Raw genomic sequence first — 26,765 nt, 5'->3', positions numbered from 1 at the left:
CAGACTGGTCTCGAACTCCTAGCCCGAAGTGATCAACCCGCCTCGCCCCCAGAGTGCCGGGACCACAGGCGTGAGCCACCACGTCCAGCCCCCACATTGCTTCTGGCCTCCGTGGTAGACCTCCCAGACGGAGCGGCCGGGCAGAGACGCTCCTCACTTCTTCCCAGACACGAGGCGGCCTGGCAGAGGCGCTCCTCACTTCCCAGACGGGGCGGCCAGGCAGAGACGCTCCTCACTTCTTCCCAGACGATAGGTGGCCGGGCAGAGGCGCTCCTCACTTCCCAGACGATGGGTGGCCGGGCAGAGGCGCTCCTCACTTCCCAGACGGGGCGGCCAGGCAGAGGCTCTCCTCACTTCTTCCCGGACGGAGCGGCCGGGCAGAGGAGCTCCTCACTTCTTCCCGGACGGGGCGGCCGGGCAGAGGCGCTCCTCACTTCTTCCCGGACGGGGCGGCCGGGCAGAGGCGCTCCTCACTTCTTCCCGGATGGGGCGGCCGGGCAGAGGCGCTCCTCACTTCTTCCCAGACGGGGTGGCCGGGCAGAGGCGCTCCTCACTTCCTCCCAGACAGGGCGGCCGGGCAGAGGCGCTCCTCACCTCCCAGATGGGGCGGCCGGGCAGAGGCGCTCCTCACTTCCTCCCAGACGGGGTGGCCGGGCAGAGGCGCTCCTCACTTCCTCCCAGACGGGGCGGCCGGGCAGAGGCGCTCCTCACCTCCCAGACGATAGGTGGCCGGGCAGAGGCGCTCCTCACCTCCCAGACGATGGGTGGCCGGGCAGAGGCGCTCCTCACCTCCCAGACGATGGGTGGCCGGGCAGAGGCGCTCCTCACTTCCCAGACGATGGGTGGCCGGGCAGAGGCGCTCCTCACTTCCCAGACGATGGGTGGCCGGGCAGAGGCGCTCCTCACTTCCCAGACGGGGCGGCCGGGCAGAGGCGCTTCTCACTTCCCAGACGGGGCGGCCGGGCAGAGGCGCTCCTCACATCCCAGAAGGGGCGGCCGGGCAGAGTCGCTCCTCACATCCCAGACGACAGGCGGCCAGGCAGAGACGTTCCTCACTTCCTAGACAGGGTGGCGGCTGGGCAGAGGCGCTCCTCACCTCCCAGACTGGGCAGCCGGGCAGAGGAGCTCCTCATAACCCAGACGATGGGCGGCCAGGCAGAGGAGCTCCCCACCTCCCAGACAGGGCGGCGGCCGGGCAGAGGCTGCAATCCCAGCACCCCGGGAGGCCAAGGCAGGCGGCTGGGAGGCGGAGGCTGCAGCGAGCCAAGACCACGCCACTGCACTCCAGCCCGGGCCACACCGAGCACCGAGTGAGCGAGCCTCCGTCTGCAGTCCCAGCACCTCGGGAGGCCCAGGCGGGTAGACCATTCGAGGTCAGGAGCTGGAGACCAGCCTGGCCGACATGGCAAAACCGCGCCTCCAGCCAAAGGAGAAAAACCAGAGAGGGGTGGTGGCGCGCGCCGGCAATCCCAGGCAGCCCGCAGGCCAGCGCAGGAGAATCACCGGAGCCGGACGCAGGGAGTCTGCAGCGAGCCGAGTGTACTCCAGCCTGGGCCACAGAGGGAAGAAAAGAAAGAAGAAAAGAAGAAAGCAAGGAGGAAGGAAGGGAGGGAGGGAGGGAGGAAGGAAGGAAGGAAGGAAGGCCGGCCATTTTTTTTTTTTTCCAATAACTATGTTAAGCACAAACACTTGCCAGGCACTGTGTTACCCCTAGATAGTGTCATAGGGAGCAGGACGGACATGAGTCCTGTCCTTGGAATGCTTCCCATCCAGAGAGAAATTCAGATTTGGAGCAAATGTTCACACAAATCAGTTAGGTAAAATATGAAAGAAGCAGACCTATAAGAGCAATCATTGTCTAGGGTGCTATGAGCATATTAAGAAGGTCCTGGAAGGCTTGTTTTAGGAAATGACGTTTATGATGAGCTGTGAAGGAGAAATAGGAGTAAATCAGCCAAAGTATTTGTCAAGCAGAGCAGAAGAGAGTAGGGTAAGAGAAGACCCTGAGGTGAGTAGATCTCAGCTCAGCTAAGAAGTGGAAAGAAAGTCTGTGCAGCTGGACTGAGGCATAAGTGAGCAAGGGGAAGAAGCACTAGAGGGGGCCAGAGATGGGGGCTGGGAGCTCAGAGCTTCCTTATCGACTTTGCGCTTGATCCTAAGTGCATTAAGAAGCCGTAAGAAGGAGTTAGAAGTATGATCAGTTTTATATGTTAGAATCATAACTTTGCTGGGTGGAGAATGGGTTGGAGAGATGTAACTGGGTTGCTCTTACATGCAGGTGAGAAATGATGATGGCTTATAGATAGGATAGGATGGAAAGAAATGGAAAGATCCAAGATATGTTTTGAAGGTGAAATCCATGAGACTTAGTGGTTGGAAGTACAGTTGAGGAAGATTATTTTTAAGAATGACCCCTGGTTCCTGGTTGAACAACTGGACAGACGTTGTTGACATTTACTCTGGTGGAGAGAATTGGCTGTGGAACCATATGGTGACTGAGTGGGATAAAAAAGCTCTGTTTCATTTGAGATGCTTATAAGACATCTAGTGGAGATATAAAGTAAGAGCTGGGTACGCAGGTCCTAGTCCTAAGCTCAGAAGATTTAGGCTAAATATGTGAATTTGGAAGACATCCGTATATAGAATAGTCTTTGAATTTAAGGGAAGGGAATAATTCACCTAGTTAGAGGTAATTGGACTCACATTGGAGGGGAAGGATGGGTGGGGTATAAATTAAATAAAGAATACAAAAATTAGCCAGGTGTGGTGGCGCATGCCTGTAATCCCAGCTACTTCGGAGGCTGAGGCAGGAGAATCGATTGAACCCAGGAGGTGGAAGCTGCAGTGAGCCGAGATTGTGCCACTGCACTCCAGCCTTGGTGACAGAGTGAGACTCCATCTCAAAAAAAAAAAAAAAAAAAGGAAGGAAGGAAGGGAGGGAGGGAGGAAGGGAGGAAGGGAAAGAAAAAAGAGAAAGAAAGGCATTTCAAGAAAAAGCAGTGACATGATTAAATCACCAAGGGAGGAATGGTCTAGTAATCCAATTGATGAAAAAGAAAGCATAAAATGGGATTGGATTTTGAATGCCCTCCCAAGTCAGACAATAGCTCTTCTATATACATGGCTCATATGGAGAGAAATCTGTGAACAGTCTAAGAACTTTACATATCAGCAGGAAGCGTTTTTTGTGGGCTTCCTTGGTTTATATTGTGAAACATAAAATCAAACTTCACATAAATCTTGAGATAATTTTTTTTTTTTTTTTTTTTTTTTTTTTGGAGACGGAGTCTTGCTCTGTCGCCTAGGCTGGAGTGCAGTGGCGCAATCTCGGCTCACTGCAAGCTCCGCCTCCTGGGTTCACGCCATTCTCCTGCCTCAGCCTCTCCGAGTAGCTGGGACTACAGGCGCCCGCCACCACGCCCGGCTAATTTTTTGTATTTTTTAGTAGAGACGGGGTTTCACTGTGGTCTCGATCTCCTGACCTCATGATCCGCCCGCCTCGGCCTCCCAAAGTGCTGGGATTACAAGCGTGAGCCACCGCGCCCGGCTATCTTGAGATAATTATGTTGGTTGTGCATCATAATGGGTATAATGACTATAAAGGATAGTCATTATCTCCCACAGACCACTGCCAACCATTTGCTAGTAATGTGGTGAAAATAGGTCCAGATAATCAGAACCAGTATTATAGGAGTTGTATGCCTGTCACCCTGGTGATGAGGTTTCAGCTGCCATCTACTCTACTCCATTGGGATGAGGAGGAGGAGAATTCACCTACCCACAAAGCATTGTCTGGAGCTCTGCCCTCCCCATCAATCACTCCTCCTCACACCCCACCTTGCAGGCCTATTGTAGACACCCCATCATCCTTCATTTGGCAAAACAAAGTTAGAAGCCAAGTGAGGAGGCTGGGATCCTTTCCAGTTCAAAGAACAAAACGCTCCAGACATTAATGGGGCCTCCAGACATTCAAATGCACATGGCCATTTGAAAAATGTATACTCCACAGTGCTGAAAGAGCCAAAGCCTTTCCAAACTTATCCTCTGCAGCACCTGACTTACTAAGTGAGATTTGAGTAACTCCTAGCATCATCACTCTTTGTCACTAATAATTGCATCTTGGTATCCTTTGAGCAATACATATTTTTTTGTGTGTAGTAACTTTGCATGCTTAGAAGCTATATATATGGAAGCTATATATTTATATATATATATATATATTTAATTCTATGATGCTGTGTGTGCATTTTCAACTGAGAACTGAGGAAGTATTTATAATTTGAGCCAGGAACTTAGCATTTACTGTGTACTGATTCTGCCTGTTTTAACATTTCACAGAAACGAGGATGCAGTCAATCAGATGGCCGTTACTCCCTTTCCAGTGCCATCAAGTTCTCCATCTTCTATTGAGGTAAGGTTGTTTCTAATTAGCTCTTAGTATGTTCGATGGATTTGTCATGAGCATTTTCCCCACATCTGACATTTTTGATATTCAGTATTTGGTATTCCAAACTCATGGAAAATTTCCCTGACCAAAATAGAAAGTATTGAGGTATTGATTATAAAGTAATTTTTTAGTAAATATATTAGAACCTAACCATATAAGTATTACCTTCCTCAAAGTTGCTCAAGGTCTCCTCTAAATATATAAATTTGTCCTAATTGGGCATTTCAGGATTTACAAGAAAATTCTCTTTGTTTATGACTGAATTGTACCCCTTTCTTTATGGTTTTGAAATACTTTAATACCTATGATCAAGGCGTCTTTAAATAATTACTTTCATCTGTGAATGGAGAAATTACTAGCATAACAAGATTGCTGTAATATTGGTCAGCTTCTGGAGTAGATAGATATAGAATTGTGTAATCAGTTTGTCTCCCCAGCTGAGGGAATATTCCTTCTCTTCTCATTTTATATTTATTGAATTATTTTTTAACTCCAAAAAGAAAGACATACTTATTGTTACTAATTAAATAGTGCAGGGTTATTCAAAGAAATCTTAATTTTTCTTTCACTACCTCCCTAAGGAAGTTAACGTTCACTATTCAGTATCTTTTCATACTTTTTCCTTTGTTTCTACAGTAAACATAAATAGCTATATATAGTGTCCCTTTTAATAAAAATGTGATGTGCAATACACATTATTTTTATTCTTTCAACAAGTGTTCAGGGTTCTGGGCCAGGGTGGACGGTGGGTGGGGTGGAGGCGACCTTGGAGCAGTGCTTAGAAGATACAATGAAGAATCCCTCCATTGTCGGAGTCCCATGCACATTCACTTAATCTGGGTTGCCATGGGACCCTGTCAGACGAGCATGCTGGAGTGATATCTGTTGTAGCCCAACAAGCAGCTAAGCTAACCTCTGACCCCACTGATATTCTTGTAGTGTGTCCAGCATCAGATAATGGGAACATTATGATCCAGAAGCATGATGGCTTCATAGTGGCAGTACACAAAATGGCCTCTTGATGGCTCGTATCTGTTCTTCAGCAGCCTGTCATAGGAACTCCATCCTACCTTTGTTAAATATCCTGTAGAACTACTAAAGTTCCAGTAGTTAGGCCATTCATTTAATGTGCAATGGGCACTTTTCTATTTACTTAAGAGTAAATTGCTTTTTTTTTTTTTTGAGCCAGAGTCTTGCTCTTTCACCCAGGCTGGAGTGCAGTGGCGCGATCTCGGCTCACTGCAGGCTCCGCCCCCCGTGGTTCACGCCATTCTCCTGCCTCAGCCTCCCGTGTAGCTGGGACTACAGGCGCCCGCCAACTCGCCTGGCTAATTTTTTGTATTTTTAGTAGAGACGGGGTTTCACCGTATTAGCCAGGATGGTCTCGATCTCCTGACCTCGTGATCCGCCCGCCTCGGCCTCCCAAAGTGCTGGGATTACAGGCGTGAGCCACCGCGCCCGGCCGTAAATTGCTTTTTAACACTATGGACTGACCTATCAAGATATTAGTAAGAAAGGATCATGTTTTGACGCAGCCGGTCCAGGTCACTTTGTATATAGAATTTTGCCGTATTCAATAATCTGTTTGGAGGAAAAAAAAAACAAGTGTTCAATGAGTGCATATTATTTGTTAAGCACTCTTTTAGGCATTAGAGATCTAGGTGTGAATAAAACAGATAAGGCTTCCTACCGATTTGTTATCATCTTTCTCTCTTCATGATTGAAGACACAAAGATACAAATTAAGAAATAAATAAACCAAAAGAATTATCATATAGTGGGCAGTGCCTTGGAAAGAATTAAAGTGGGGAATGTGACCACTTTGCTGAGTTACAGAGAAGGATACTTATGTAGCCGAAACACAGGTTATCAAGAAGGGGGTCTGGTATAAAGAAGGTGATTTATTCCAAAGCTAGCCTTGGGGAAGGAGTACAGGCTTCCTGCTTTAAGGGTAACTGCTTCGCTTTTGGAGCAGAAAGCTCGCACTTTTAAAAGGCAGAGGAGGAAATGAGCAAGGGGGAGGTCCATGTGCTAGCTCCAGTGCCCTATCTACTGGGCAGTCGAGCTGGTGACTGCTGGTGCCTTCTTGTGCAGGACTAGGCCAAAAACTGCCCAGGTGGGAGAGAGTTTCATATCTCTCAAGGCAGTCTCCTGGTTGGGGGGTGGGGGCCCATAGAAATCAGCTGTTAGCGATCCAGGCAACCTCCTGGTGAGTGAGGGTTCCTTTCTGGATCTCTCCCAAGCACATAATTAGATGAACTTGCTCTCTAGGGAGCGTCTGGTGAAGGGGAGGTAAAAGGCTATACTGGCATTTCTTTCTTTTTTTTTTGAAATGGAGTCTCACCCTGTCACCCAGGCAGAGTGCAGTGGTGTGATCTCGGCTCACTGCAACCTCAGCCTCTCAGGTTCAAGCAATTCTTCTGCCTCAGCCTCCCGAGTAGCTGGGATTACAGGCGCACACTACCACGCCCGGCTAATTTTTGTATTTTTAGTAGAGACGGGGTTTCACCATGTTGGCCAGGCTGGTCTTGAACTCCTGACCTCAGATGATCCGCCCGTCTGGGCCTCCCAAAAGTGCTGGGATTACAGGCATGACCCTATGTTTGCATTTCTAAAAGACTGAGTAGGAAGTGGGGAACTGGGGGAATGAGGAAAGAAGAGAGAAAAAAATAATTATCTCTTAGAAAAATGGGAGTACTTGGTTACACTTGGGCAAGGTAAAATTTAAATAAGATAAAAATTAAAAGAAAAAGCCAGACATTCAAAAATAAGAGGGAGGAGCCTTCCCTGCTGAGAGGACAGAAATAGCTCTCAGGTGAGAATGAGCTGGGGCGTGTTTGAGGAATATGGCTGGAAGCATATTAGGAGCTGGGAGAGCAGTGAAATATGAGACAAGAGGGAGAGAAAGGCTGTGTAAGTCAGTTAGAAGTTTGGGTTTTATTCTACATGCAGTAGAAGCCACTGGAAGGATTTAAACAGGGGAATGAGGTGACCTGATACATAATTTTAAAGGATCCATTTGGCTATTTAGGGGAAGAAAAATAACTTTTTTCTTCAACCCTCATAGGTTCTTAGTTGGAATGGACCCTTGTAACAAAAGATAGATTAACAAGAGCAAAACAAACAGAAGTTTAGTGACATATGTATTTCTTATATACATGGCGAACACCCAGGGAATGAGTAGTTCTCAGTAAGATAGATTTAAATTCTAGCTTAAATAGCATCTTTAACAAAAATGGTAAACGTTTAGAGAAGTGACAAGACAAAGGAAGAGGACTTTGTCTCTAGGGATGGCAACTTGAGGGAAGGCAAACAACTGGCAGATAAAGGCTAGTGGGTATAGCTTGCTATGTAGATTCCCCTGGTGCCGTCTCCAGGGGATAAGCGTTCCATGTTGTCTTCAGTGGTTAACCTTTGTTCTCCCTGATTCAGAGGGAGGGAGATACCTTTGTCTTTATATATCTATGTCCCGCTTTTAGACAAATAGAGGGAGAGCAGAGGGTTTTCCTGTATCTGCTTCTTCCTAATTGCCTTCAGCTCAACGATCCTTCCTTTTTAGAGTGGCATATTCTCATCTCCCACAGCTGCTAGGTAGGGAATGGGTTGGTGGGAAAGTAATATGCTAAAAGGCAAAAGCCCCAGTGAGGCCCTAATGTGGCTTGGATGAAGTGTTGGTATTGGAAGCAATGAAAAGTGAGCAGATTCTTGATGGAGGTTCCTTTTGGAGGTTGAGTCAAACTTGATTAATTAAACGAGGGAGCTGAGAGGAAGTAGAGAGTCATGGATAAACCTAGATTTTTGGCTTGGGCAACTGGGTAGATAGTGGTACTATTTACTAGAGTCTTTCAAAGAATAGCTGTTCTGAAAATTTAGAAGACTGATTTTATTTTTAAAACAAGCAAGCTAGTATGTAAAATAAAAAGTACAAGCTAGTATGTAAAATAAAGCAGGCTAGGCCGGGCGTGGTGGCTCACGCCTGTAATCCCAGCACTTTGGGAGGCTGAGTCGGGCAGATCACGAGGTCAGGAGATCGAGACCATCCTGGCTAACACGGTGAAACCTCATCTCTACTAAAAAATAGAAAAAATTAGCCGGGTGTGGTGGTGGGCGCCTGTAGTCCCAGCTACTTGGGAGGCTGAGGCAGGAGAATGGCGTGAACCCGGGAGGCGGAGCTTGCAGTAAGCTGAGATCGCGCCACTGCACTCCAGCCTGGGCGACAGAGCAAGACTCTGAATCAAAATTAAATAAATAAATAAATATAATTTAAAAAGCAGGCTAGTATGTAAAAAATATGTAAAGTATAAATAATGCCAGTCTTAAGTTTCAAGAACATTATCACATATCTTAATCAAATTTGTGTGCCATTATTTGTATTTCATTTTCAAAAATAATGAAATCACATTAGGCATCTAAATGTGTAAATAAATAATAAATCCCTTTCTCTAACAGCATATGCTATGCGGGCAGTGTTTCTATTGAACTATCACAATTTGATTATATTCTAGAGAGGGCTCTTTAGTTCCACTCTGGACTATTGGCTCTAGTAACTGCTACCAAATGATGAATGCCACCCCCTATGTGAAGAGGACATGTATCCCTGACCACTTTTTCTCACCTTCCCATTTGCCTATGTGGACCCTCTTAGTATATCTTTTTCCCCCTTAGATGTTTCTAGTCAGTACTAAAGCATAACTCATATCCAGCATATGGCTAAAAGAGACAGCCCATTTAAATCATAACCAAATAGATGAAATAGAGCCATACATTATTAAATTGGACCTGATAATAATAATTCAGTATTATTAAGTAGCAGTTTTATTATATGTTAATGGTATCTCATATTTATTTCTTTGTTCAGCAAATGCTTATTGAGCTATTTAAAAAAAAAAAAAAAAAAGACAACATCTTTTTCTGTAGCCCAGGCTAGAGTTCTGTGGTGCTATCATGGCTCACTACAGCCTCAAACTTCTGGGCTCAAGCAATCCTCCTGCCTCAGCCTCCCAAGTAGCTGGGACTATAGGCACATACCATCATGCTTGGCTAATTTTTAAATTTTTTGTAGAGACAGGATCTCGCCATATTACCCGGGCTGGTCTTGAACTCCTGACCTCAAGCAGTCCTCTCACCTCAGCCTCCCAAAGTGCTGGGATTACAGGTGTGAACTACCGAGCCTAGCGTCATTGAGCTCTTATTATGTGTCAGTGTTCTAGACTCAAAGGGTATTGCAGAGAACAAAATTGTTTCATGCAGTTCTGTGCTAGTAGAGTGAGCAAGAATGCTAATAAAACACTGAGCAAGAAGTCTGACGATGTGGGTTTTGGTTTTGGCTCTACTAATTACCTGTGGGCATATAACCTTGGTAGAGGCAGTTAACCTCCCAAAGTCTGTCTTTTTCTGTAAAGCCAGGTTAATAGCCGCCCCTGCCTGTGTCAAAGGGTAGTTATGAGGGCCAGGTGTAAAAAAATTTTATCCCTACAGCTATGTATATTTATAAGGGATTATGATGCAGTGCTTGTGGTAGTTATAATACCATTGGCACAATTCTACAGCATAGTGATGTGAACATAAGCTTGGACGTCAGACAGAGCCAAGTCTTAATCAGTATTCTACCATTTACTAGCAGAGTGAACTTGAGCCAGTTACGCTCTATAAACTTCAATTCCTCACATTTAAAATGGGTTTGATAATAATAATTAATTCTATGGACTTGTTAGAAGTATTAAGTAATGTTTATAAAAGGCTTAGCACTATTCCTGGCACATGGTAAGACCTCATTTTTGTTGTGATTGTACTTATATTATCACAGCCCTCTAGTAGAACTCCCAGCCTCCAACATCTTCCATTTTTAATAGTTACATACAAAACAGGATTTTTTTCCTTTTAAAAACTAAATTGATAAATAAAAATTGTATATATTTATCATAGACAACATGATGGCTTTTTTTGTTTGGTTTTGGTTTGTGGGGGGCAGTTATTTTTTGAAACAGGATCTCGCTCTGTTGCCAGGCTGGAGTGCAGCGGCATGATCTCAGCTCACTGCATCCTCGACCTCCCAGGCTCAAACAGTATTCCTGCCTCAGCCTCCTGAACAGCTATGACTATAGGCATGCACCACCATACCTGGCTATTACAAGATGTTTTGCAGAGACAGAATCTCACTATGTTGTCCATGCCCAATCTGCTGGGCTCCAGAGATCCTCCCACCTCAGCCCCTCAAAGTGCTGGAATTATAGGAGTGAGCCACTGCACCTGGCTAACATGACGTTTTGAAATATGTGTATGTTGTAGAATGGCTAAATCGAGATAATTAACATATGTATTTCCTCACATACTTATTTTTGTGGTGAGAACAGTTGAAATCTACTTTCTCAGAGATTTTCAAGAATACAATACATTGTTGTACATTGTTATTAGCTGTGGTCACCCTGCTGTACAACAGATCTCTAGAACTTACTACTCTAACTGAAATTTTGCATCCTCTGACCAACATGTCTTCAACCTTCACCCCATCCACCAGCCCCTGGTCACCACCACTACTCTCTGCTTCTATGGGTTCAACTTTTTAGATTCCACATTTAGATCCCAGAGGGTCTGAATTTCATTCTTAGGTTTTGGAGCTGTTGAAGGCATTTTGAACAATGAAACAATCTGATCAAGGCTGTACTCCGGGAAGATTAGTCTAACAGCAATGTTAAAGACGTCTTGAAGAGGGAAACCCAATTAAGAAGCCATTGCTGTCGTCTAGTAAGAGGTACTGAGGGCTCAAATAACTTGGGTTCCGACATACTTATTCCATTTATTGACAGGACAGTCTAAATCTTTTAGAATATCTTCATACAAACAAGGACCTCCTTTTTGCTTTCTTAGAAGTTGTGCTTTTTAAAGTACTAACTGAGATGGAACAGGCCTCATAAAGATCAGGGAAGTTGATCACACAGGGAGTTCCATTAGCATAATTTCCATTTTATTTTAATTTTGCCTTGCCTTTCTAGAATTCTGAGCAGCTTAATAAATAAGCTCATGTTTGGGGTTAGAAGAAAGAAATTCAGTTTGTCACTTCTGGTAAACAAGGTTTTGCAGAAGGAAATATTTGTGAATTTAGGTTGGCAATGAGACTAAAATTATTTTGTGTGTTTTCTAAAAGAACATTGGATTTAGAAAATATGGGAATGGGCCAGGCACGGTGGCTCACACCTGTAATCCCAACACTCCGGGAGGCCGACGCGGGCAGATCACCTGAGGTCAGGAGTCCAAGACCAGCCTGGCCAACATGGCAAAGCCCCGTCTCTACTAAAAAAAAATATAAAAATTAGCTGGGTGGGGTGGCGTGCGCCTGTAATCTCAGCTACTTGGGAAGCTGGGGCTGGAGAATCGCTTGAACCCAGGAGGTGGAGGTTGCAGTGAGCCGAGATCATGCCACTGCACTCCAGCCTGGGTGACAGAGTGAGACTCTGTCTCAAAAAAAAAAGAAAGAAAGAAAATATGGGAATGACAAAATTTGCACTAAACATAAGTTTTATTTTTTAAAAAACTTTCAATCCTATTAGGGAGTTATAATTGCTATTTTTTAAAATTTACTTTGCTTAGTATCATTTTAAATCAATGAAAAGGAAAACAGTTGTATATACTAATATACTCTTGTTATGTTAAATGAGGAAACAGGGTAGGGAACAAGACTATTGAACATTTAACTAATTAGAAATGTTTTTTTGGCCGGACACGGTGGCTCACACCTGTAATCTCAGCACTTTGGGAGGCCAAGGCAGGTGGATCACCTGAGGTCGGGAGTTCGAGACCAGCCTGACCAACACAGAGAAACCCCATCTCTACTAAAAATACAAAATTAGCCAGACATGGTGGTGCATGCCCATCATCCCAGCTACTCAGGAGGCTGAGGCAGGAGAATCACTTGAACCTGGGAGGCGGAGGTTGCAGTGAGCTGAGATCGTGCCATTGTACTCCAGCCTGGGCAACGAGAGTGAAACTCCATCTCAAAAAAAAAAAAAGGAAATGTTTTTTCAATCCACAATAACGTCCTTAACAAATTTAACTTTTATTGAAAGTGTACTCTCAAATAAAATAGCATTCTTGCTGTCAAGATTTCACTGTTCAGTTTGAAGAAAACTATAGACAAATGGTGGGCATTAAAAAAAAAAAGAGTTTAAAATAATAAGCGTTATCACTTCTGCAATCCTTATATGGAAGATTTTGGGAGAGCCCAGGGGAAGGAATTTGGAACTTCCCGAAGGTCTGAAAAAGGCTAACCTCAGTGGGGGTTGATCCGCAAACCTTACAAGTCTTGCCTTTTCTGTTTGTTCATCTACAAAACATAATTCACTGTGGAATCCACTGACTGTGATCTCATGGGGAGAGGTTGTTCTCCTTAAGCTGCTTGGCTGAGCAGGCAGCTTTGGACAGGTGGTTTGAAGATCAGCAAGAGATGACAGGAACACCCAGCCATCTGGATTAGCTGAGTCATTTTGGGTGTCAACTGGCCCCCATCCGTCAACCAGATGGTCCTGAAACCACTCTAATGCACTTGTGCCTTAGAAATCACGCTGCTGACCTGTTTTCCCTTTCCCATATCAGACTCTTTGCTATTTTCCAAGCTCCTGGTGAGTGGGGTATTTTGAAGACTCCTTACCTCATGAGCCATTCTATCCTCAGAGCAGAATCCACATTGTTGTGGCCTGGCACGGGGGCTCACGCCTGTAATCCCAGCACTTTGGGAGGCTAGGACCGGAGGAGTGCTTGAGCTCGAATTCAAGACCAGCCAGGGCAACATAGTGAAACCCCATCTCTACAAAAAATACAAAAAATTAGCCAGGCATGGTGGTGCACGCATGTAGTCCCAGCTACTTGGGAGGCTGAGGTGGGAGGATCACCTGGGCCCAAGAGGTCGAGGCTGCAGTGAGCTGTGATCATGCTACTGCACTCCAGCCTGGGTGACAGAGTGAGATGATGAAGAAAAAAAAGAAGGAAGGAAGGAAGGAAGGAAGGAAGGAAGGAAGGGAGGGAGGGAGGGAGGGAGGGAGGGGAAGGGATCCACATTGTTGTGTTCTGTACCTCATTTTAGCATAAACATTACAACTTTAGCTCTCCTTGTAATGTAACATTAATGTAAACATTAAACTGTTACAAACTTTAGCTCTCCTAGAAAGTAAATGCTTTGTTGCTATCCTCCCTCAATTCCAACTTCCTTTTTGCCTGACTCCCAACTCCATCTAGATTTGGACTTCCAACCCTCCTCTACGGAGTCATCTCAGACTAAGAAGAAACGAGGGGAGGTGTAGTATGGTTAAAAAGAGTATGGAATTTGAAGTAAAACAGACCTAGGGTGAAAAATGAATCAGGCAATGGGAATGAATGAGGCCCAGATGCTTGATTCAAGGATCTTTCAGTCCCATCAGCGAGATCAGTTCTGTACATACATAATTAGGATACAAAAGAGATGAACGTTAAGTGACAGAGGAGGTTCAGGTAGAATGTTACAATTTAGAGGAAGGAGAGATGTCCCCCAGCTAAGGAGAAGGAAAAGATACAATGGAACAAGTGGCATTTGAGACCTGGCTTTGAATGATAAATTCTGCTTCATTTGCTCATCTAGTTTCTCAGTGTGGGATGTGGTGTAGACATAGAGGGTATTTTTTGTTTCCTTTCACATCTTAAAGGATGCATAGACTATTTGGAACCTACACTGCTTTGCCCATGTTTTCTTAAATTTTACAAGTTGACGCAGCCCTTAAACAGCTGTTTTCTCCTCTACTTTAGCATTCATTTTATAAAGACCAAGAATATCTCATCTTCAATATGCATATTGCTGAGAAATATAAAGGCAAAGATTCCTCTAGTTTATTTAAGGAACACTTTCCTTTCCCTAAGGAGACATGTGCATAATTAGATGAATGTTTTCAGCTGACCCCTCTTCATGTGTGAATCTCTTTCTTCTGGGACCAGAGGTGGTGGCCATTTGCAGGGTTACTAGCGGAACCTGTGGGTTTGTTCTGCAGTCTGATGTGCTGCATTTACAGACATTGGCTATTTCTTTTTTTCTGAGACAGAGTCTGTCTCTGTCGCCCAGGCTGGAGTGCAGTGGCGCGATATCGGCTCACTGCAACCTCTGCCTCCCAGGTTCAAGCCATTCTCCTGCCTCAGCCTCCAGAGTAGCTGGGATTACAGGCACCCACCACCACACCTGGCTAATTTTTTTGTATTCTCAGTAGAGACAGAGTTTCACCATCTTGGCCACTTGAACTCCCGACCTCGTGATCCACCTGCCTCAGCCTCCCAAAGTGCTGAGATCCCAAAGGCGTGAGCCACCGCACCCAGCCCAACATTGACTATTTCAAAGCTCCACTTGGCCACCATGACCTTGCCAGGCCTTCTTCAGGGGCTCCCACAGCTTGCAGAACTAGACACACTAAGGAATTTGGATATTACAAGTTTTCCATAGATTAAATACTGATTTTTTAAAGAGTAATTCCTTTGTTCAGAATTTCTGTTTCTAAAACTTACATTACCACTGTGAAAAATGCTGAAAATCTGTATGTTTTCAAGATGTATTAACTTGGGTATGTTTATTTCACATGTTAACTCCTTGATTATCCAAAATTCACTGAGAAGAGGATGTTCTATCTAATACAATTTTCTGGTTAAAAAAAATGCTAAGACACATTTTAGAAAATCCATGATCTATTAACAATAATTTTTTGAAAGATTGTGAGTCTTCTGTAAGATCAGTTGTCAACACTCAATACTGAAAAGGTAGAATGAGAGAGAAATGAGAGCATCATTTATTGAGGGCCTAGCATGGCCCTTTCTCAGCTTTGAATCTTGGGTCTACCTTTTACTGCCTGGAGTTGTTTAGCAAGTTATTTACAATGTATTATTATCCTCATTTATGAATTGGGATCATGGTGGTACATACCCATAGCAGGTTATTAGGAAGACTAAATGAGATAGTGCAAGAATAAACAATCTGCTTCAACAAAAAGCTAGAAACATTTAGGAAGACTAAATGAGATAGTGCAAGAATCAACAATCTGCTTCAACAAAAAGCTAGAAACAGTTCTGTCAAATTCACATGGAAACAGAGAACGAAAGAAAAGGCCAGGCGTGGTGGCTCACGCTGTAATCCCAGCACTCTGGGAGGCTGAGGTGGGTGGATCACTTGAGGTCAGGAGTTTGAGACCAGTCTATCCACCATGGCGAAACCCCGTCTCTACTAAAAATACAAAAATTAGCTGGACGTGGTGGTGGGTGCCTGCAATCCCAGCTACTCAGTAGGCTGAGGCAGGAGAGTCGCTTGAACCCAGGAGGCAGAAGTTGCAGTGAGCCGAGATCGTGCCACTGCATTCTAGCCTGGGCGACAGAGCAAGACTCTGTCTCAAAAAAAAGAAAAAAGAAAAAAAAAGAAAGAAAGAAAAAGAAAATAAAATAGTAAATTATATTTAAAAGCTAGAAACAAAAGTTAACTGTACCTGGTGTTATGCAAATTGATATTTTACCTATTAACTCATTAATCTTTTAAAGCAACCTTATAGGGTAGTATTTTTAATCTGGTATTTTATCTGCACTTTAAAAACAAGTTAAGTTACAGGTTGAGCATCCCAAATTTGAAGTTAGAAATGCTCCAAAATCTGAAACTTGGTAAGCACTAACACGATGCTCCAAAGAAATGCCCATTGAAGCATTTTGGATTTCAGATTTTTCGTTTTGGTTTTGGGATGCCCAGCTGGTAAGTATAATTCAAACATTCCAAAATCTGAAAAAATGTGAAGTCCAAAACATTTCCAAGCATTTTGGATAAGGGATACTTAACCTGTACTCAGGTTTGAAAGCAACTTGCCCCAAGTCATGTAATTCTAAGTGGCAAAGTTGAGATTTGAACCCAAATCTGCCCAATTCTAAAGTCCATGTTGCTTGCTTTCTTTAATTTTTTTTCTTCTTTTAGGTGTTTCTCATAGTCTCTCATTACTTTATGTTTAAATGTGCAATCATATGTGATAATTCTTCTCTAATCAAACAGTATAGAAATAATTAATGCAAAAATTACCCATTCCACAATTCCACTCCCCAGAGGTAAGCAATCACACACACACACACACACACACACACACACACACGCACACACACAGTATGTTTTTTTTTCTGAAAAGATTATCTTAATTTATATTCACTCAATGGTATATAAAAATTCCTCTCTCCCTGACATTACCAATATTGAATGTTCTTTTCCTATTCTGTTGTCCATTTGATAGCTGAAAGAATGCTCTCTTTGCTTTAATTGCATCAAATTATGAGTGAGATTGAATGTCTCAAAATCAAAACTATTTTCCCTGTAAACTATTTCAACCAAATTTGTAGTAATCCCAGGATGGTGGTGATTAAAAGTAAAAGTCCAGGTAAGTACAATGTGGATATTCCATTTATCATTCTTATCCTTCCTTATATACCCCCAGAAAGTAAAATAACTTCTAGTTAGTTAACTATAACATGTAATATGTCACAATTCAATTGAGGAGATGCCTAATGTGTTTTAGATTTTTAGTGGTATGTATTATTGCCGGGTGTCTCATTTATGTAAATACATATTTTCAGGATTCTGCAGGAAAAAGTCACGAAAGAAAACAAGTACTCAGTGTGTTCATTAGTTCCATCAGTGTTAGGTGGTTTCCACATGCCAGGTATGGTGATAGGACTTGATTTCAGAAATCAACAAGACACACTTTGGGAGGCTGAGGCAGGCAGATCACTTGAGGTCAGGAGTTCGAGACCAGCATGGCCAACACAGCAAAACCCCGTCTACCAAAAATGCAAAAATTAGCCGGTGTGGTGGCGTGCACCTGTAGTCCCAGCTACTCAGGAGGCTGAGGCACAAGAATCACTTGAACCCTTGGCCGGGCGAGGTGGCTCACGCCTGTAATCCCAGCACTTTGGGAGGCCAAGGCGGGCGGATCACGAAGTCAGGAGATCGAGACCATCCTGGCTAACACGGTGAAACTCCGTCTCTACTAAAAATACAAAAAATTAGCCGGGCGCAGTGGCAGGTGCCTGTAGTCCCAGCTACTCGGGAGGCTGAGGCCGGAGAATGGTGTAAACCCAGGAGGCGGAGCTTGCAGTGAGCTGAGATCACAGCACTGCGCTCCAGCCTGGGCAGCAGAGCGAGACTCCGTCTCAAAAAAAAAAAAAAAAAAAGAATCCCTTTAACCCGGGAGGCGAAGGTTGCAGTGAGCGGAGGTCGTGCTACTGCACTGCAGCTTGGGCGATAGAGTGAGACTGTCCTCCCCACCAAAAAAAAAAAAAAAAAAAATTTGTTTATTAAATTTTAAAGAAACATTTTGTTATTAAATAAAAAAATAAATAAAATAAATCAACAAGATAAACCCAGTCTCTTATCTCAAGCAGTTTAGTCATATACAAAAAACAGTCAGCTGACTCAGTGAGAAAGCTTGGGCTGGAGGTAACAGAATGGCTACCTCAAACCGGCTGAAGCAAAAGGAAATGTATTAGCTCTCACAGAAGGTGGTTAAGGATAAGGCTGGGCTCCAAGTTTGCTCAATCCAGTGACCTAGTTTTGCCATCAGAGAACCAGTTATTTCTATCTCTGCCTTTGCTTTGTAACCCACAGGGTCAGCCTTGTCCTACGGCTGGTTCCCTCATTGTCATGGGACGGCTGTCCATGGAAACTTGGGCTCATGCTCTCTTGTTAATTTGGAAGGTATAGGGACTTCTTGCAGCTCTCTTAAGATTAAAGAAGAACTTTTCCACACATCTCCAGCAAACCTCTCCTTATATTTCATTGGCCAGAACTGACAAAATCTATGCCTGATCTGCCCATTCCTGACAAAATCATTGGGAAAAGAATAAGACTATCCTAGGCAATCAGGCCTACACCTGAAACAGAGGGTAGGGACCAGCTTTCCCTAAGTCCTATCTGTGAGCAGCAGAGATAAATACCTGAAACAACAACAACAAAACAGTCTTCTGCTAGAAAGAAAGAAACAGAAAAGCCTTCCTCAGAGGAAACAATGTCCACCACAACATACGATGAGCAAATGACATTGAGTATCTGTACAATTCAAGGGAGTGTGAGTGAAGAATGACATCTTTGCCATTTTCTTTTTAACTTTCCATAGGATCAGAGCAGCACCGAACCTATTAGTAGTGAGGAAGATGGCAGCCTCGAAGTTGGTATTAAACAACTGCCTGAAAGTGAAAGCTTCAAACTGGTGAGAATCTTGAGTATTGTTCATCCTGTATTCTGTTTAGGGATGTATCACTTATATTTTGTACCACCTTGGAAAGAACCACCTATCATGTTTGCGTCTCTCAGGAATCTTTGTCTGTGAGACGAGAAGCTATTATGTGTAGCGAGTGACCCATTGACTCTGAAGAAGACCATCTTCTCTTACCTTGGCGACACTTGAATTGTGCTGTCTGGGATTAAGGAAGCAATCTCTCCTTTTTTTTTATTTGTTTTTGTTTTTGAGATGGAGCCTTACTCTGTCGCCCAGGCTGGAGCACAGTGGTGCGATGATCTCAGCTCACTGCAACCTCTCCCTCCCAGGTTCAAGCAATTCTCTTGCCTCAGCCTCCGGAGTAGCTAGGACTACAGGCGCACGCCACCATGCCCAGCTAATTTTTATAATTTTAGTAGGGATGGGGTTTTGCCATGTTGGCCAGGCTGGTCTCGAACTCCTGACCAACTGGCATTAAGAATAGTAGCAGTTTATTTACCAGAGATTGGCTTAAAAAAAAAAAAAAAAGGACCAGGCACAGTGACTCAAGCCTATAATCCCAGCACTTTCGGAGGCCAAGGCAGGCAGATCACCTGAAGTCAAGAGTTCAAGACCAGCCTGACCAACATGGAGAATCCCCGTCTCTACTAAAAATACAAAAATTAGCTGGGCATGGTGGTGCATGACTCTAATCCCAGCTACTCGGGAGGCTGAGGCAAGAGAATCGCTTGAACCCAGTGGGAGGCAGAGGTTGCAGTGAGCCAAGATCACGCCATTGCACTCCAGTTTGGGCAAAAGAGCAAAACTCCATCTCAAAAATAAAAAATCACCCATTGAAGCCAGGGCTCAAATTGGAGGTTACTACACTTTTTTTTTAAGTCTCACTCTGTCACCCGGGCTAGAGTGCAGTGGCGCTTTCTCAGGTCCCTGCTCTGCAACCTCCACCTCTGGGGTTCAAGCGGTTCTCATGCCTTAGCCACCTGAGTAGCTGGGAATACAGGCATGTGCCACCAGGCCCGGCTAATTTTTGTACTTTTAGTTGAGACAGGGTTTCACCATATTTGGCCAAGCTGGTCTGGAACTCCTGGCCTCAGGTGATCTGCCCACCTCAGCCTCCTAAAGTGCTGGGATTACAGGCGTGAGCCACTGTGCTGGGCCTGAAACCTCAATTCTAATCAAAGCTAAGAACTAGAGTTGCTTGGTGCTAAGAGAGCGTATAAAAGGGGATTTGACCTTGAGAGGCAGGGCTACCCTGGGGATGAATTTGAAGGAGAAGCTGACAATAATTGGGAATGGGACAAAGAAGAAAACAAAGGAAGGTTTTAGGCAAACTTAGAACCTGTGAGAGTCTGATGAACTGAAAGTCTGTGGTTGCCAGATTGGTGAGATGGAAGCGAAATTGGAGTGGTCAGCAGCAGCCAGGCGACGTTAAGCAGTGTGATCTCCATGCTGATGGCAGTGGGAGGCCACAGAGGTCTGCAGGAGATGACTCCCAGTTCACTGTAGCCTCAGTGTGGCATCAGATAGAACAGGCCAGAGTGGATGCTGATGCCCTGGTTGAGAGTTGATTGCGGCACTGGCAGTCCATGAGAGATGGTGGAAACAGTATATATTCTCATGTTTTGTCTTTGCAAAAATCATGTAAAATAAACATGCTTGGCTCTTCAGCAAGGCAATGTATGGGTTTACTAGGTAAGTTTCACAGAGGGTTGTCAGTAAAATAATTGATGTTTCTTGCCCCCAGTATGTAAACCTTATGTCTGTAAGTGTTCTTTAAAGCTTTCCTCTGAATGCAGGTTTACAGCTATTTAAATGGCAAATGTCATAGCATCCGGGGCTTCAGAACAACCATAATCCCAAAGCTTGGCCAGGAGCCCAAGAGAACCATGTTAGAATTGCCCTGAACAGATGTGCTTACTGTACTTCCCTCATTTTGTACAACTGCATAACAGCAGTGCACTCTATATGTCAAGTGACACTTGTCATTACAGACCTGGTTTGTATACAGCTGCCTCAAGAACACTTTAGATTTTTCAAAAATTTTCAGAATGTCGTGATTTTTCAAATTTTCAGTGGTATTTGTCTTTACTGTTGTCTTTCATTGTGAAATATAATTTCTGACCCTTAGGGCAAGAATACAAAAATGAGAGTATTCCAGCCTGCGCAGGGCAGCATTCTTCTTGGAGTTTCTTTGTGGAGATTTTAGAATTTACAGGATAGAAAGATGCCTGAAGAAGCATGAGTTGTTTTCAGAGGTAACTTATCAGTAACCTAAATGAGCTGTGACATGGAAATGCATACTGCAGCTGACCGTGCATTTTACCATTTCAGAGTCCTTGTCAGCTAGAATACCAACATTTTAAGAGCATTCTTTACTCTCCACCTTGATACATTTGATCCATATAAAAAATTTAAACCTACTTATTAAACAGCATCATGTGTTACACATCACACCTGTATTGCCAAATGGACTGGGGACACTTGCTTTTCCAGATGAAAAAGGCTGTCAGATATAAATCGTGGGCTCTGAAGTCTGAACAGACTTAGATCCTGCCTGTGGGAAAGGGGCTTATCCTGTCTGCCTATGTTTCTTCATCCAAAAATTAGAGGAGATGGTGCTCACTTCTTTGTTATAAGGATCAAGTATGATTTTGTATGTGAAATTTCTGACACAGCACGTGGCATGCAGCAAAAGCTCAGTGGTAGCTATCATTAATACCAGATTTTGCCTCTATGAAATGTAGGTGTGCCAGAGCTCTCATTATTCAGTACACACTTTGTTAGAATCTGTGCAGCGTGTCGAGCTCTAGGCATATAAAGATAAGTAAGACCGCTTTCATGTCCAGGAGCGTGCCACACCTGGTCTAACGCAGAGGTCACAAGCTGGTTGTTAGGAGTCAGATTCAGCCCACAAATGTGTTTCATTTAGTCTATGCAACATTCTTACGATTTTTGAGCTAAGTTTTATGAATCAGGAGATTTTCCATAAAAATCCTGGTTCCCATTTTCCACTGGAAATGGACCAGTATTCCAAGCTGCCTTTCAATTATGTACTCCGAGTTTATCTCAGTCCCTGCCTTTTTATTCTTCTCTAATGCAGCCTGCTTCCCTAATGGCATCACCTGTAGGTCCTCACATCTGCATTCCTGGCCTAATCCTAGAGACAGAACTATGGGCATGTAGATGTAGTAGCAGGAAGTGAAAACCACCAAGTCAGCAGGGGCTGGCTGGCAGAGGGCCTTGTGGACCAGGAGAAAGGACTTTATACCAAGGGAAGCCTTTGAAATGGTTTTCAACAGAGGATTATAAAGATGAGATTAACCTTTTGAAAAGATCCTTCTGGGTGCCCTTTGAAAAATCGGTTAGGCCCAGCATGGTTGCTCAAGCCTGTAATCCCAGCACTTTGGGAGGCTGAGGTGGACAGATCACTTGAGGTCAGGAGTTTGTGACCAGCCTGGCCAACAGAGTGAAACCCCGTCTCTACTAAAAATACAAAGCCGGGCATGGTGGCACACATCTGTAATCCCAGGTACTTGGGAGGCTGAGGCAGGAGAATCGCTTGAACCCGGGAGACGGAGGCTGCAGTGAGCTGAGATTGCGCCCGTTCACTCCAGTCTGGGTGAGAGAGCAAGACTCCATCTCAAAAAAAAAAAAGAATTGGTTAGATACTTTGGTCAATTTTCAATTTTGCACAGAAAATTATATATATATAAAATATAAAGAATCAGAAAATGTCAAAACTGAAGTCAGGAAGAGAATTAAAAAGCTATTAGAGTAACTGAGATGAAAGTTAATAATGACTGAAACCAACGATCTGGCCATGAGGACAGAGAAATATGGACAGATTTTCAACTTATACAGGAGTCAGAATGGATAGGACTTGATGGTTACGTAGATATGAAAGTTGAAGAGGGAAGAGGCAAAAATGATTCTCAGATACGTCGTGGGCAGCTGACTGGGTGGTTGATTGATGCTATTTACTGAGAAAAGAAACAGGAGGAAGAGCAGATTTGTGTGGAAAGAGGATTACCTTCATTCTTGTCTGTTTTTAGATGTCTCTGTAAAACAGGAAACATATCTGTCACTATAATGAGCACTTTAAAATATGATCTCATTTATCCTGATAGAAACAGCAATAATAATAGCAATACCATCCACCTGGATTCTATGCTTATTTGTTAGGAACTGAGCAGAAACTGTTGCTCTCCACCGCTGTCCTTCCCATAATGAAAGCGTTAACACTGTCGTCATCTCCGTTTTGCAGCTGAGGTACCAGAAGTTAATGCACGTGCTCAAAGACTTAGAGCCTGTGAGTGCTGTAGTAAGGATTCTGAGCCTTATGGATTTGACCGGGCTGACTTTTTTTATTTTTAATCTGAATTTTTATTTTATTTTTTATTTATTTTTTTGAGACAAGGTCTTGCTCTGTCACCCAGGCCAGAGTGTGGTGAGGCAAACATAGCTCCCTGCAACCTCAAACTCCAGGGCTCAAGCAATCCTCCTGCCTCAGCCTCCCAAGTAGCTAGGACTACAGGCGCACAGTACCATACTTGGCTAATTTTTTTGTATTTTTTATAGAGATGGGTTTCACCGTGTTCAGTTCAGCAGTTCCACACTAACATAACTTGATGGGTGAAAATAGGCTGGTGGTAGGTGGGAGGGAGTGAGGATCATATTAGATAATGTAAGTAAATCTCTCTATAAACTGAAGAGTCCTGGAGACAGGGTCTTGCTCTGTTGCCCAAGCTGGAGTGCAGTGGCAAGATCATAGCTTACAGCAGACTCAATCTCCTGGCCTCAAGTGGTCCTCCCACCTCAGCCTCCCAAAGTATTGGGATTACAGGCATAAGCCACTGTGCCAGACCTTTCAACTTTTATTTTATTTCTGTATTTTTAGTAGAGACAGGGTTTCACCATGTTGGCCAGGCTGGTCTCAAACTCCTGACCTCAGGGGGTTTACCCGCCTTGGCCTCCCAAAGTGCTAGGATTACAGGAGTGAGCCACCACGCCCAGCCATTCAACTTTTATTTTAGATACAGGGGGTACATGTGCAGGTTTGTCATAAGGGCATATTGTGTGATGCTGAGGATTGGGATATGATTGAACCTCTGTGAGCGCAGTCCCCAGTAGGTAGTTTTTGAACCTTGCCTCCCTCTTTCTCTCCTTGCCTCCTCTTGTAGTCCCCAGTGTCTGTTTTTCCCATCTTTTTTTTTTTTTTTTTAATTGAGTTTCACTCTTGTCACCCAGGCTGGAGTGCAGTAGTGCCATCTTGGCTCACTACAATCTCTACCTCCCAGGTTCAAGCGATTCTCCTGCCTCAACCTCCCGAGTAGCTGGGATTACAGGTGCCCGCCCCCATGCCCAGCTAATTTTTGTATTTTTAGTAAAGACGGGATTTTGCCATGTTGGCCAGGCTGGTCTCAAACTCCTGATCTCAGGTGATCCACCCACCTTGGCATCCCAAAGTGCTGGGATTACAGGTATGAGCCACCGCGTCCAGCCTGTTTTTCCCATCTTTATGTCCATGTGTACCCAGTGTTTAGCTCCCACTTACACATGAGAACATGCAGTATTTAGTTTTCTCTTCCTGTGTTAATTTGCAACTGCATCCATATTGTGGCAAAGAACATGATTTTGTTGAGTGTTTTTTATGGCTGTGTAGTATTTCATGTGTATGCACCACATTTTCTTTCTTTTTTTTTTTTTTGAGATGGAGTCTCGCTCTGTGGCCCAGGCTGGAGTGCAGTGGTGTGGTCTTGGCTCACTGCAAGCTCCGCCTCCCGTATTCACGCCATTCTCCTGCCTCAGCCTCCCGAGTAGCTGGGACTACAGGCGCCCGCCACCACGCCCAGCTAATTTTTTGTATTTTTAGCAAAGACAGGGTTTCACCGTGTTAGCCAGGATGGTCTTGATCTCCTGACCTCGTGATCGACCCGCCTTGGCCCCCCAAAGTGCTGGGATTACAGGCGTGAACCACCGCACCCAGACTTACACCACATTTTCTTTATACAGTCCACTGTTGATGGGCACCTAGGTTGATATCATGTCTTTGCTATTGTGAATAGTGCGGGAATGAACATATGAATGCAGGTGTCTTTCTGGTAGAATAACTTATTTTCCTTTGGCTATATAACCAGTAATGGGATTGCTGGGTTGAATGATACTTCTATTTTTAGTTCTTTGAGAAATCTCTAAAGTGCTTGCCACAGTGGCTGAACTAATTTACATTCCCACCAAGAGCATATAAGAGTTCCTTTGGCTCCATAGCCTCACTAGCATCTGTTATTTTTTGACTTTTTAATAGCAGCCATTTAGACTGGTATGAGGTGGTATCTCATGGTTTTGATTTGCATTTCTCTGGTGATAATCGGTGTTGAGCATTTTTTCATATGTTGGTTGGCTGCTTCTATGTTGTCTTCTTTTTTTTTTTTTTTTTTTTTTTTTTTTTTTTTTTTTTTTTTTTTTCCTTTTTTGACAGGGTCTCACTCTGTTTCCCAGGCTGGAGTGCAGTGGTGTGGTCATAGCTCCAGCAACCTTGAACTCCTGGGCACAAGCAATCCTCCCACATCAGCCTTCCAAGTAGTTGGGACTATAGGCGCACCACCACACTTGGCTAATTTTTAAATTTTTTGTAGAGATAAGGGCCTCACTTTGTCGTCCAGGTTGATCTTGAATGCCTAGCCTCAAGTGATCCTCCTGCCTTGGCCTCCCAAAGTGCAGAGATTACAGGTGTGAGACACTGTCCAGGCGTATGTCTTCTTCTAGAAGAGTGTGTTCTTGTCCTTTGCCTTTGCCTGCTGTTTAATATGGTTGTTTTTTGCTTGTTGATTTGTTGAAGTTCCTTATAAATTCTGGATTTTAGACCTTTGTTGGATGCATAGTTTATGAATATTTTCTCCTATTCTGTAGGTTGTCTGTTTACTCTGTTAATAGTTTCTTTGGCTATGCAGAAACTCTTTAATTATTAGGTCCCACTTGTCAATTTTCGTTTTAGTTGCAATTGTTTTTGAGCACTTACTCACAAATTCTTTGTGAAAGCTGATGTACAGAAGGGCATTTCCTAGGTTTTCTTCTAGGATTTTTATACTTTTAGGTCTTAATTAAGTCTTCAATCCATCTTTAGTTAACTTTTATATATGGTACTAAAAGGGGATCCAGTTTCATTCTTCTGCAAATGGATAGCTGGTTATCCCAGCACAATTTATTGACATGTGGAACCTTTCCACATTTCTTGTTTTTGTTGACTTTGTCAAAGATCAGTTGGTTGTAAGTGTGCAACTTTGTTTCTGTGTTCTCTATTCTGTTCTGTTGCCCTGCATGTCTGTTGTTGTGCCAGTACCATGCTGTTTTAGTTATTATAGCTATATAGTATAGTTTGAAGTCAAATAATGCGATGCCTCTGGCTTCATTTTTTTTCTTAAGATTGCTTTGTCTATTTAGGCCCTTTTTTGGTGCCATACAGATTTTAGGATAGCTTTTCCTACTTTTGTGGAAAGTGATATTGGTAGTTTGACAGAAATAACATTGAATGCATGGATTGCTTTGGGCAGTATAGACATTTTAACAATATTGATTCATCCAGTCCATGAGCATAGAATGTTTTTCCATTTGTTTGTGTCATCTCTGATTTCTTTCAGCAGTGTTTTGTAGTTCTCCTTATAGAGATCTTTCACCTCGTTGGTTAAATGTATCCCTAGGTACTTTTTGGGTGGCTATTGTAAATGGGATTGCATTCCTGATTTGGCTCTCAGCTTGAATGTGATTGGTGTATAGAAATACTACTGATTTTTGTTCACTGATTTTGTGTCTTGAAACTTCACTGAAGTCGTTTATCAGGTCTGGTAGTCTTTTGGCAGAGTCTTTAGGGTTTTTTAGTTACAGAATCATATCACCAGTGAAGGCAGAGAATTTGACTTTTTATTTTCCTATTCGAATGCCTTTTTACTTCTTTCTCTTACCTGATTGCTCTGGCTAGCACTTCCAGTACTCTGTTGAATAGGAGTGGTGAGGGTGGGCATCCTTGTCTTGTTCCAGTTCTTAAGAGGAATGCCTCCAGCTTTTACACAATCAATATAATGT

At 43.6% G+C, this 26,765-nt stretch overlaps 1 protein-coding gene and 1 pseudogene across 6 annotated transcripts in view; both read left to right on the top strand.

Annotated features, from left to right (window-relative positions):
- Window positions 1–26,765, top strand: part of PATJ (PATJ crumbs cell polarity complex component) — a 425,559-nt gene that overhangs the window by 294,987 nt on the left and 103,807 nt on the right. For all 6 annotated transcript variants that reach the window (XM_055235148.2, XM_055235146.2, XM_063613334.1 and 3 more), the window contains exons 30-31: window positions 4,339–4,411; window positions 18,585–18,677. In XM_055235148.2, coding sequence (XP_055091123.1) covers window positions 4,339–4,411; window positions 18,585–18,677 — 166 coding nt within the window. The remainder of the gene's footprint in view (window positions 1–4,338; window positions 4,412–18,584; window positions 18,678–26,765) is intronic.
- Window positions 5,151–5,573, top strand: LOC129458793 (ragulator complex protein LAMTOR5-like; annotated as a pseudogene).

Source organism: Symphalangus syndactylus, chromosome 19 (genome assembly GCF_028878055.3).
Source record: "Symphalangus syndactylus isolate Jambi chromosome 19, NHGRI_mSymSyn1-v2.1_pri, whole genome shotgun sequence".
In the NCBI taxonomy this organism is placed as follows: Eukaryota; Metazoa; Chordata; class Mammalia; order Primates; family Hylobatidae; genus Symphalangus; species Symphalangus syndactylus.
Note: the sequence above shows the minus strand (reverse complement) of the source record. Positions and strands in the feature narration are given on the sequence as shown.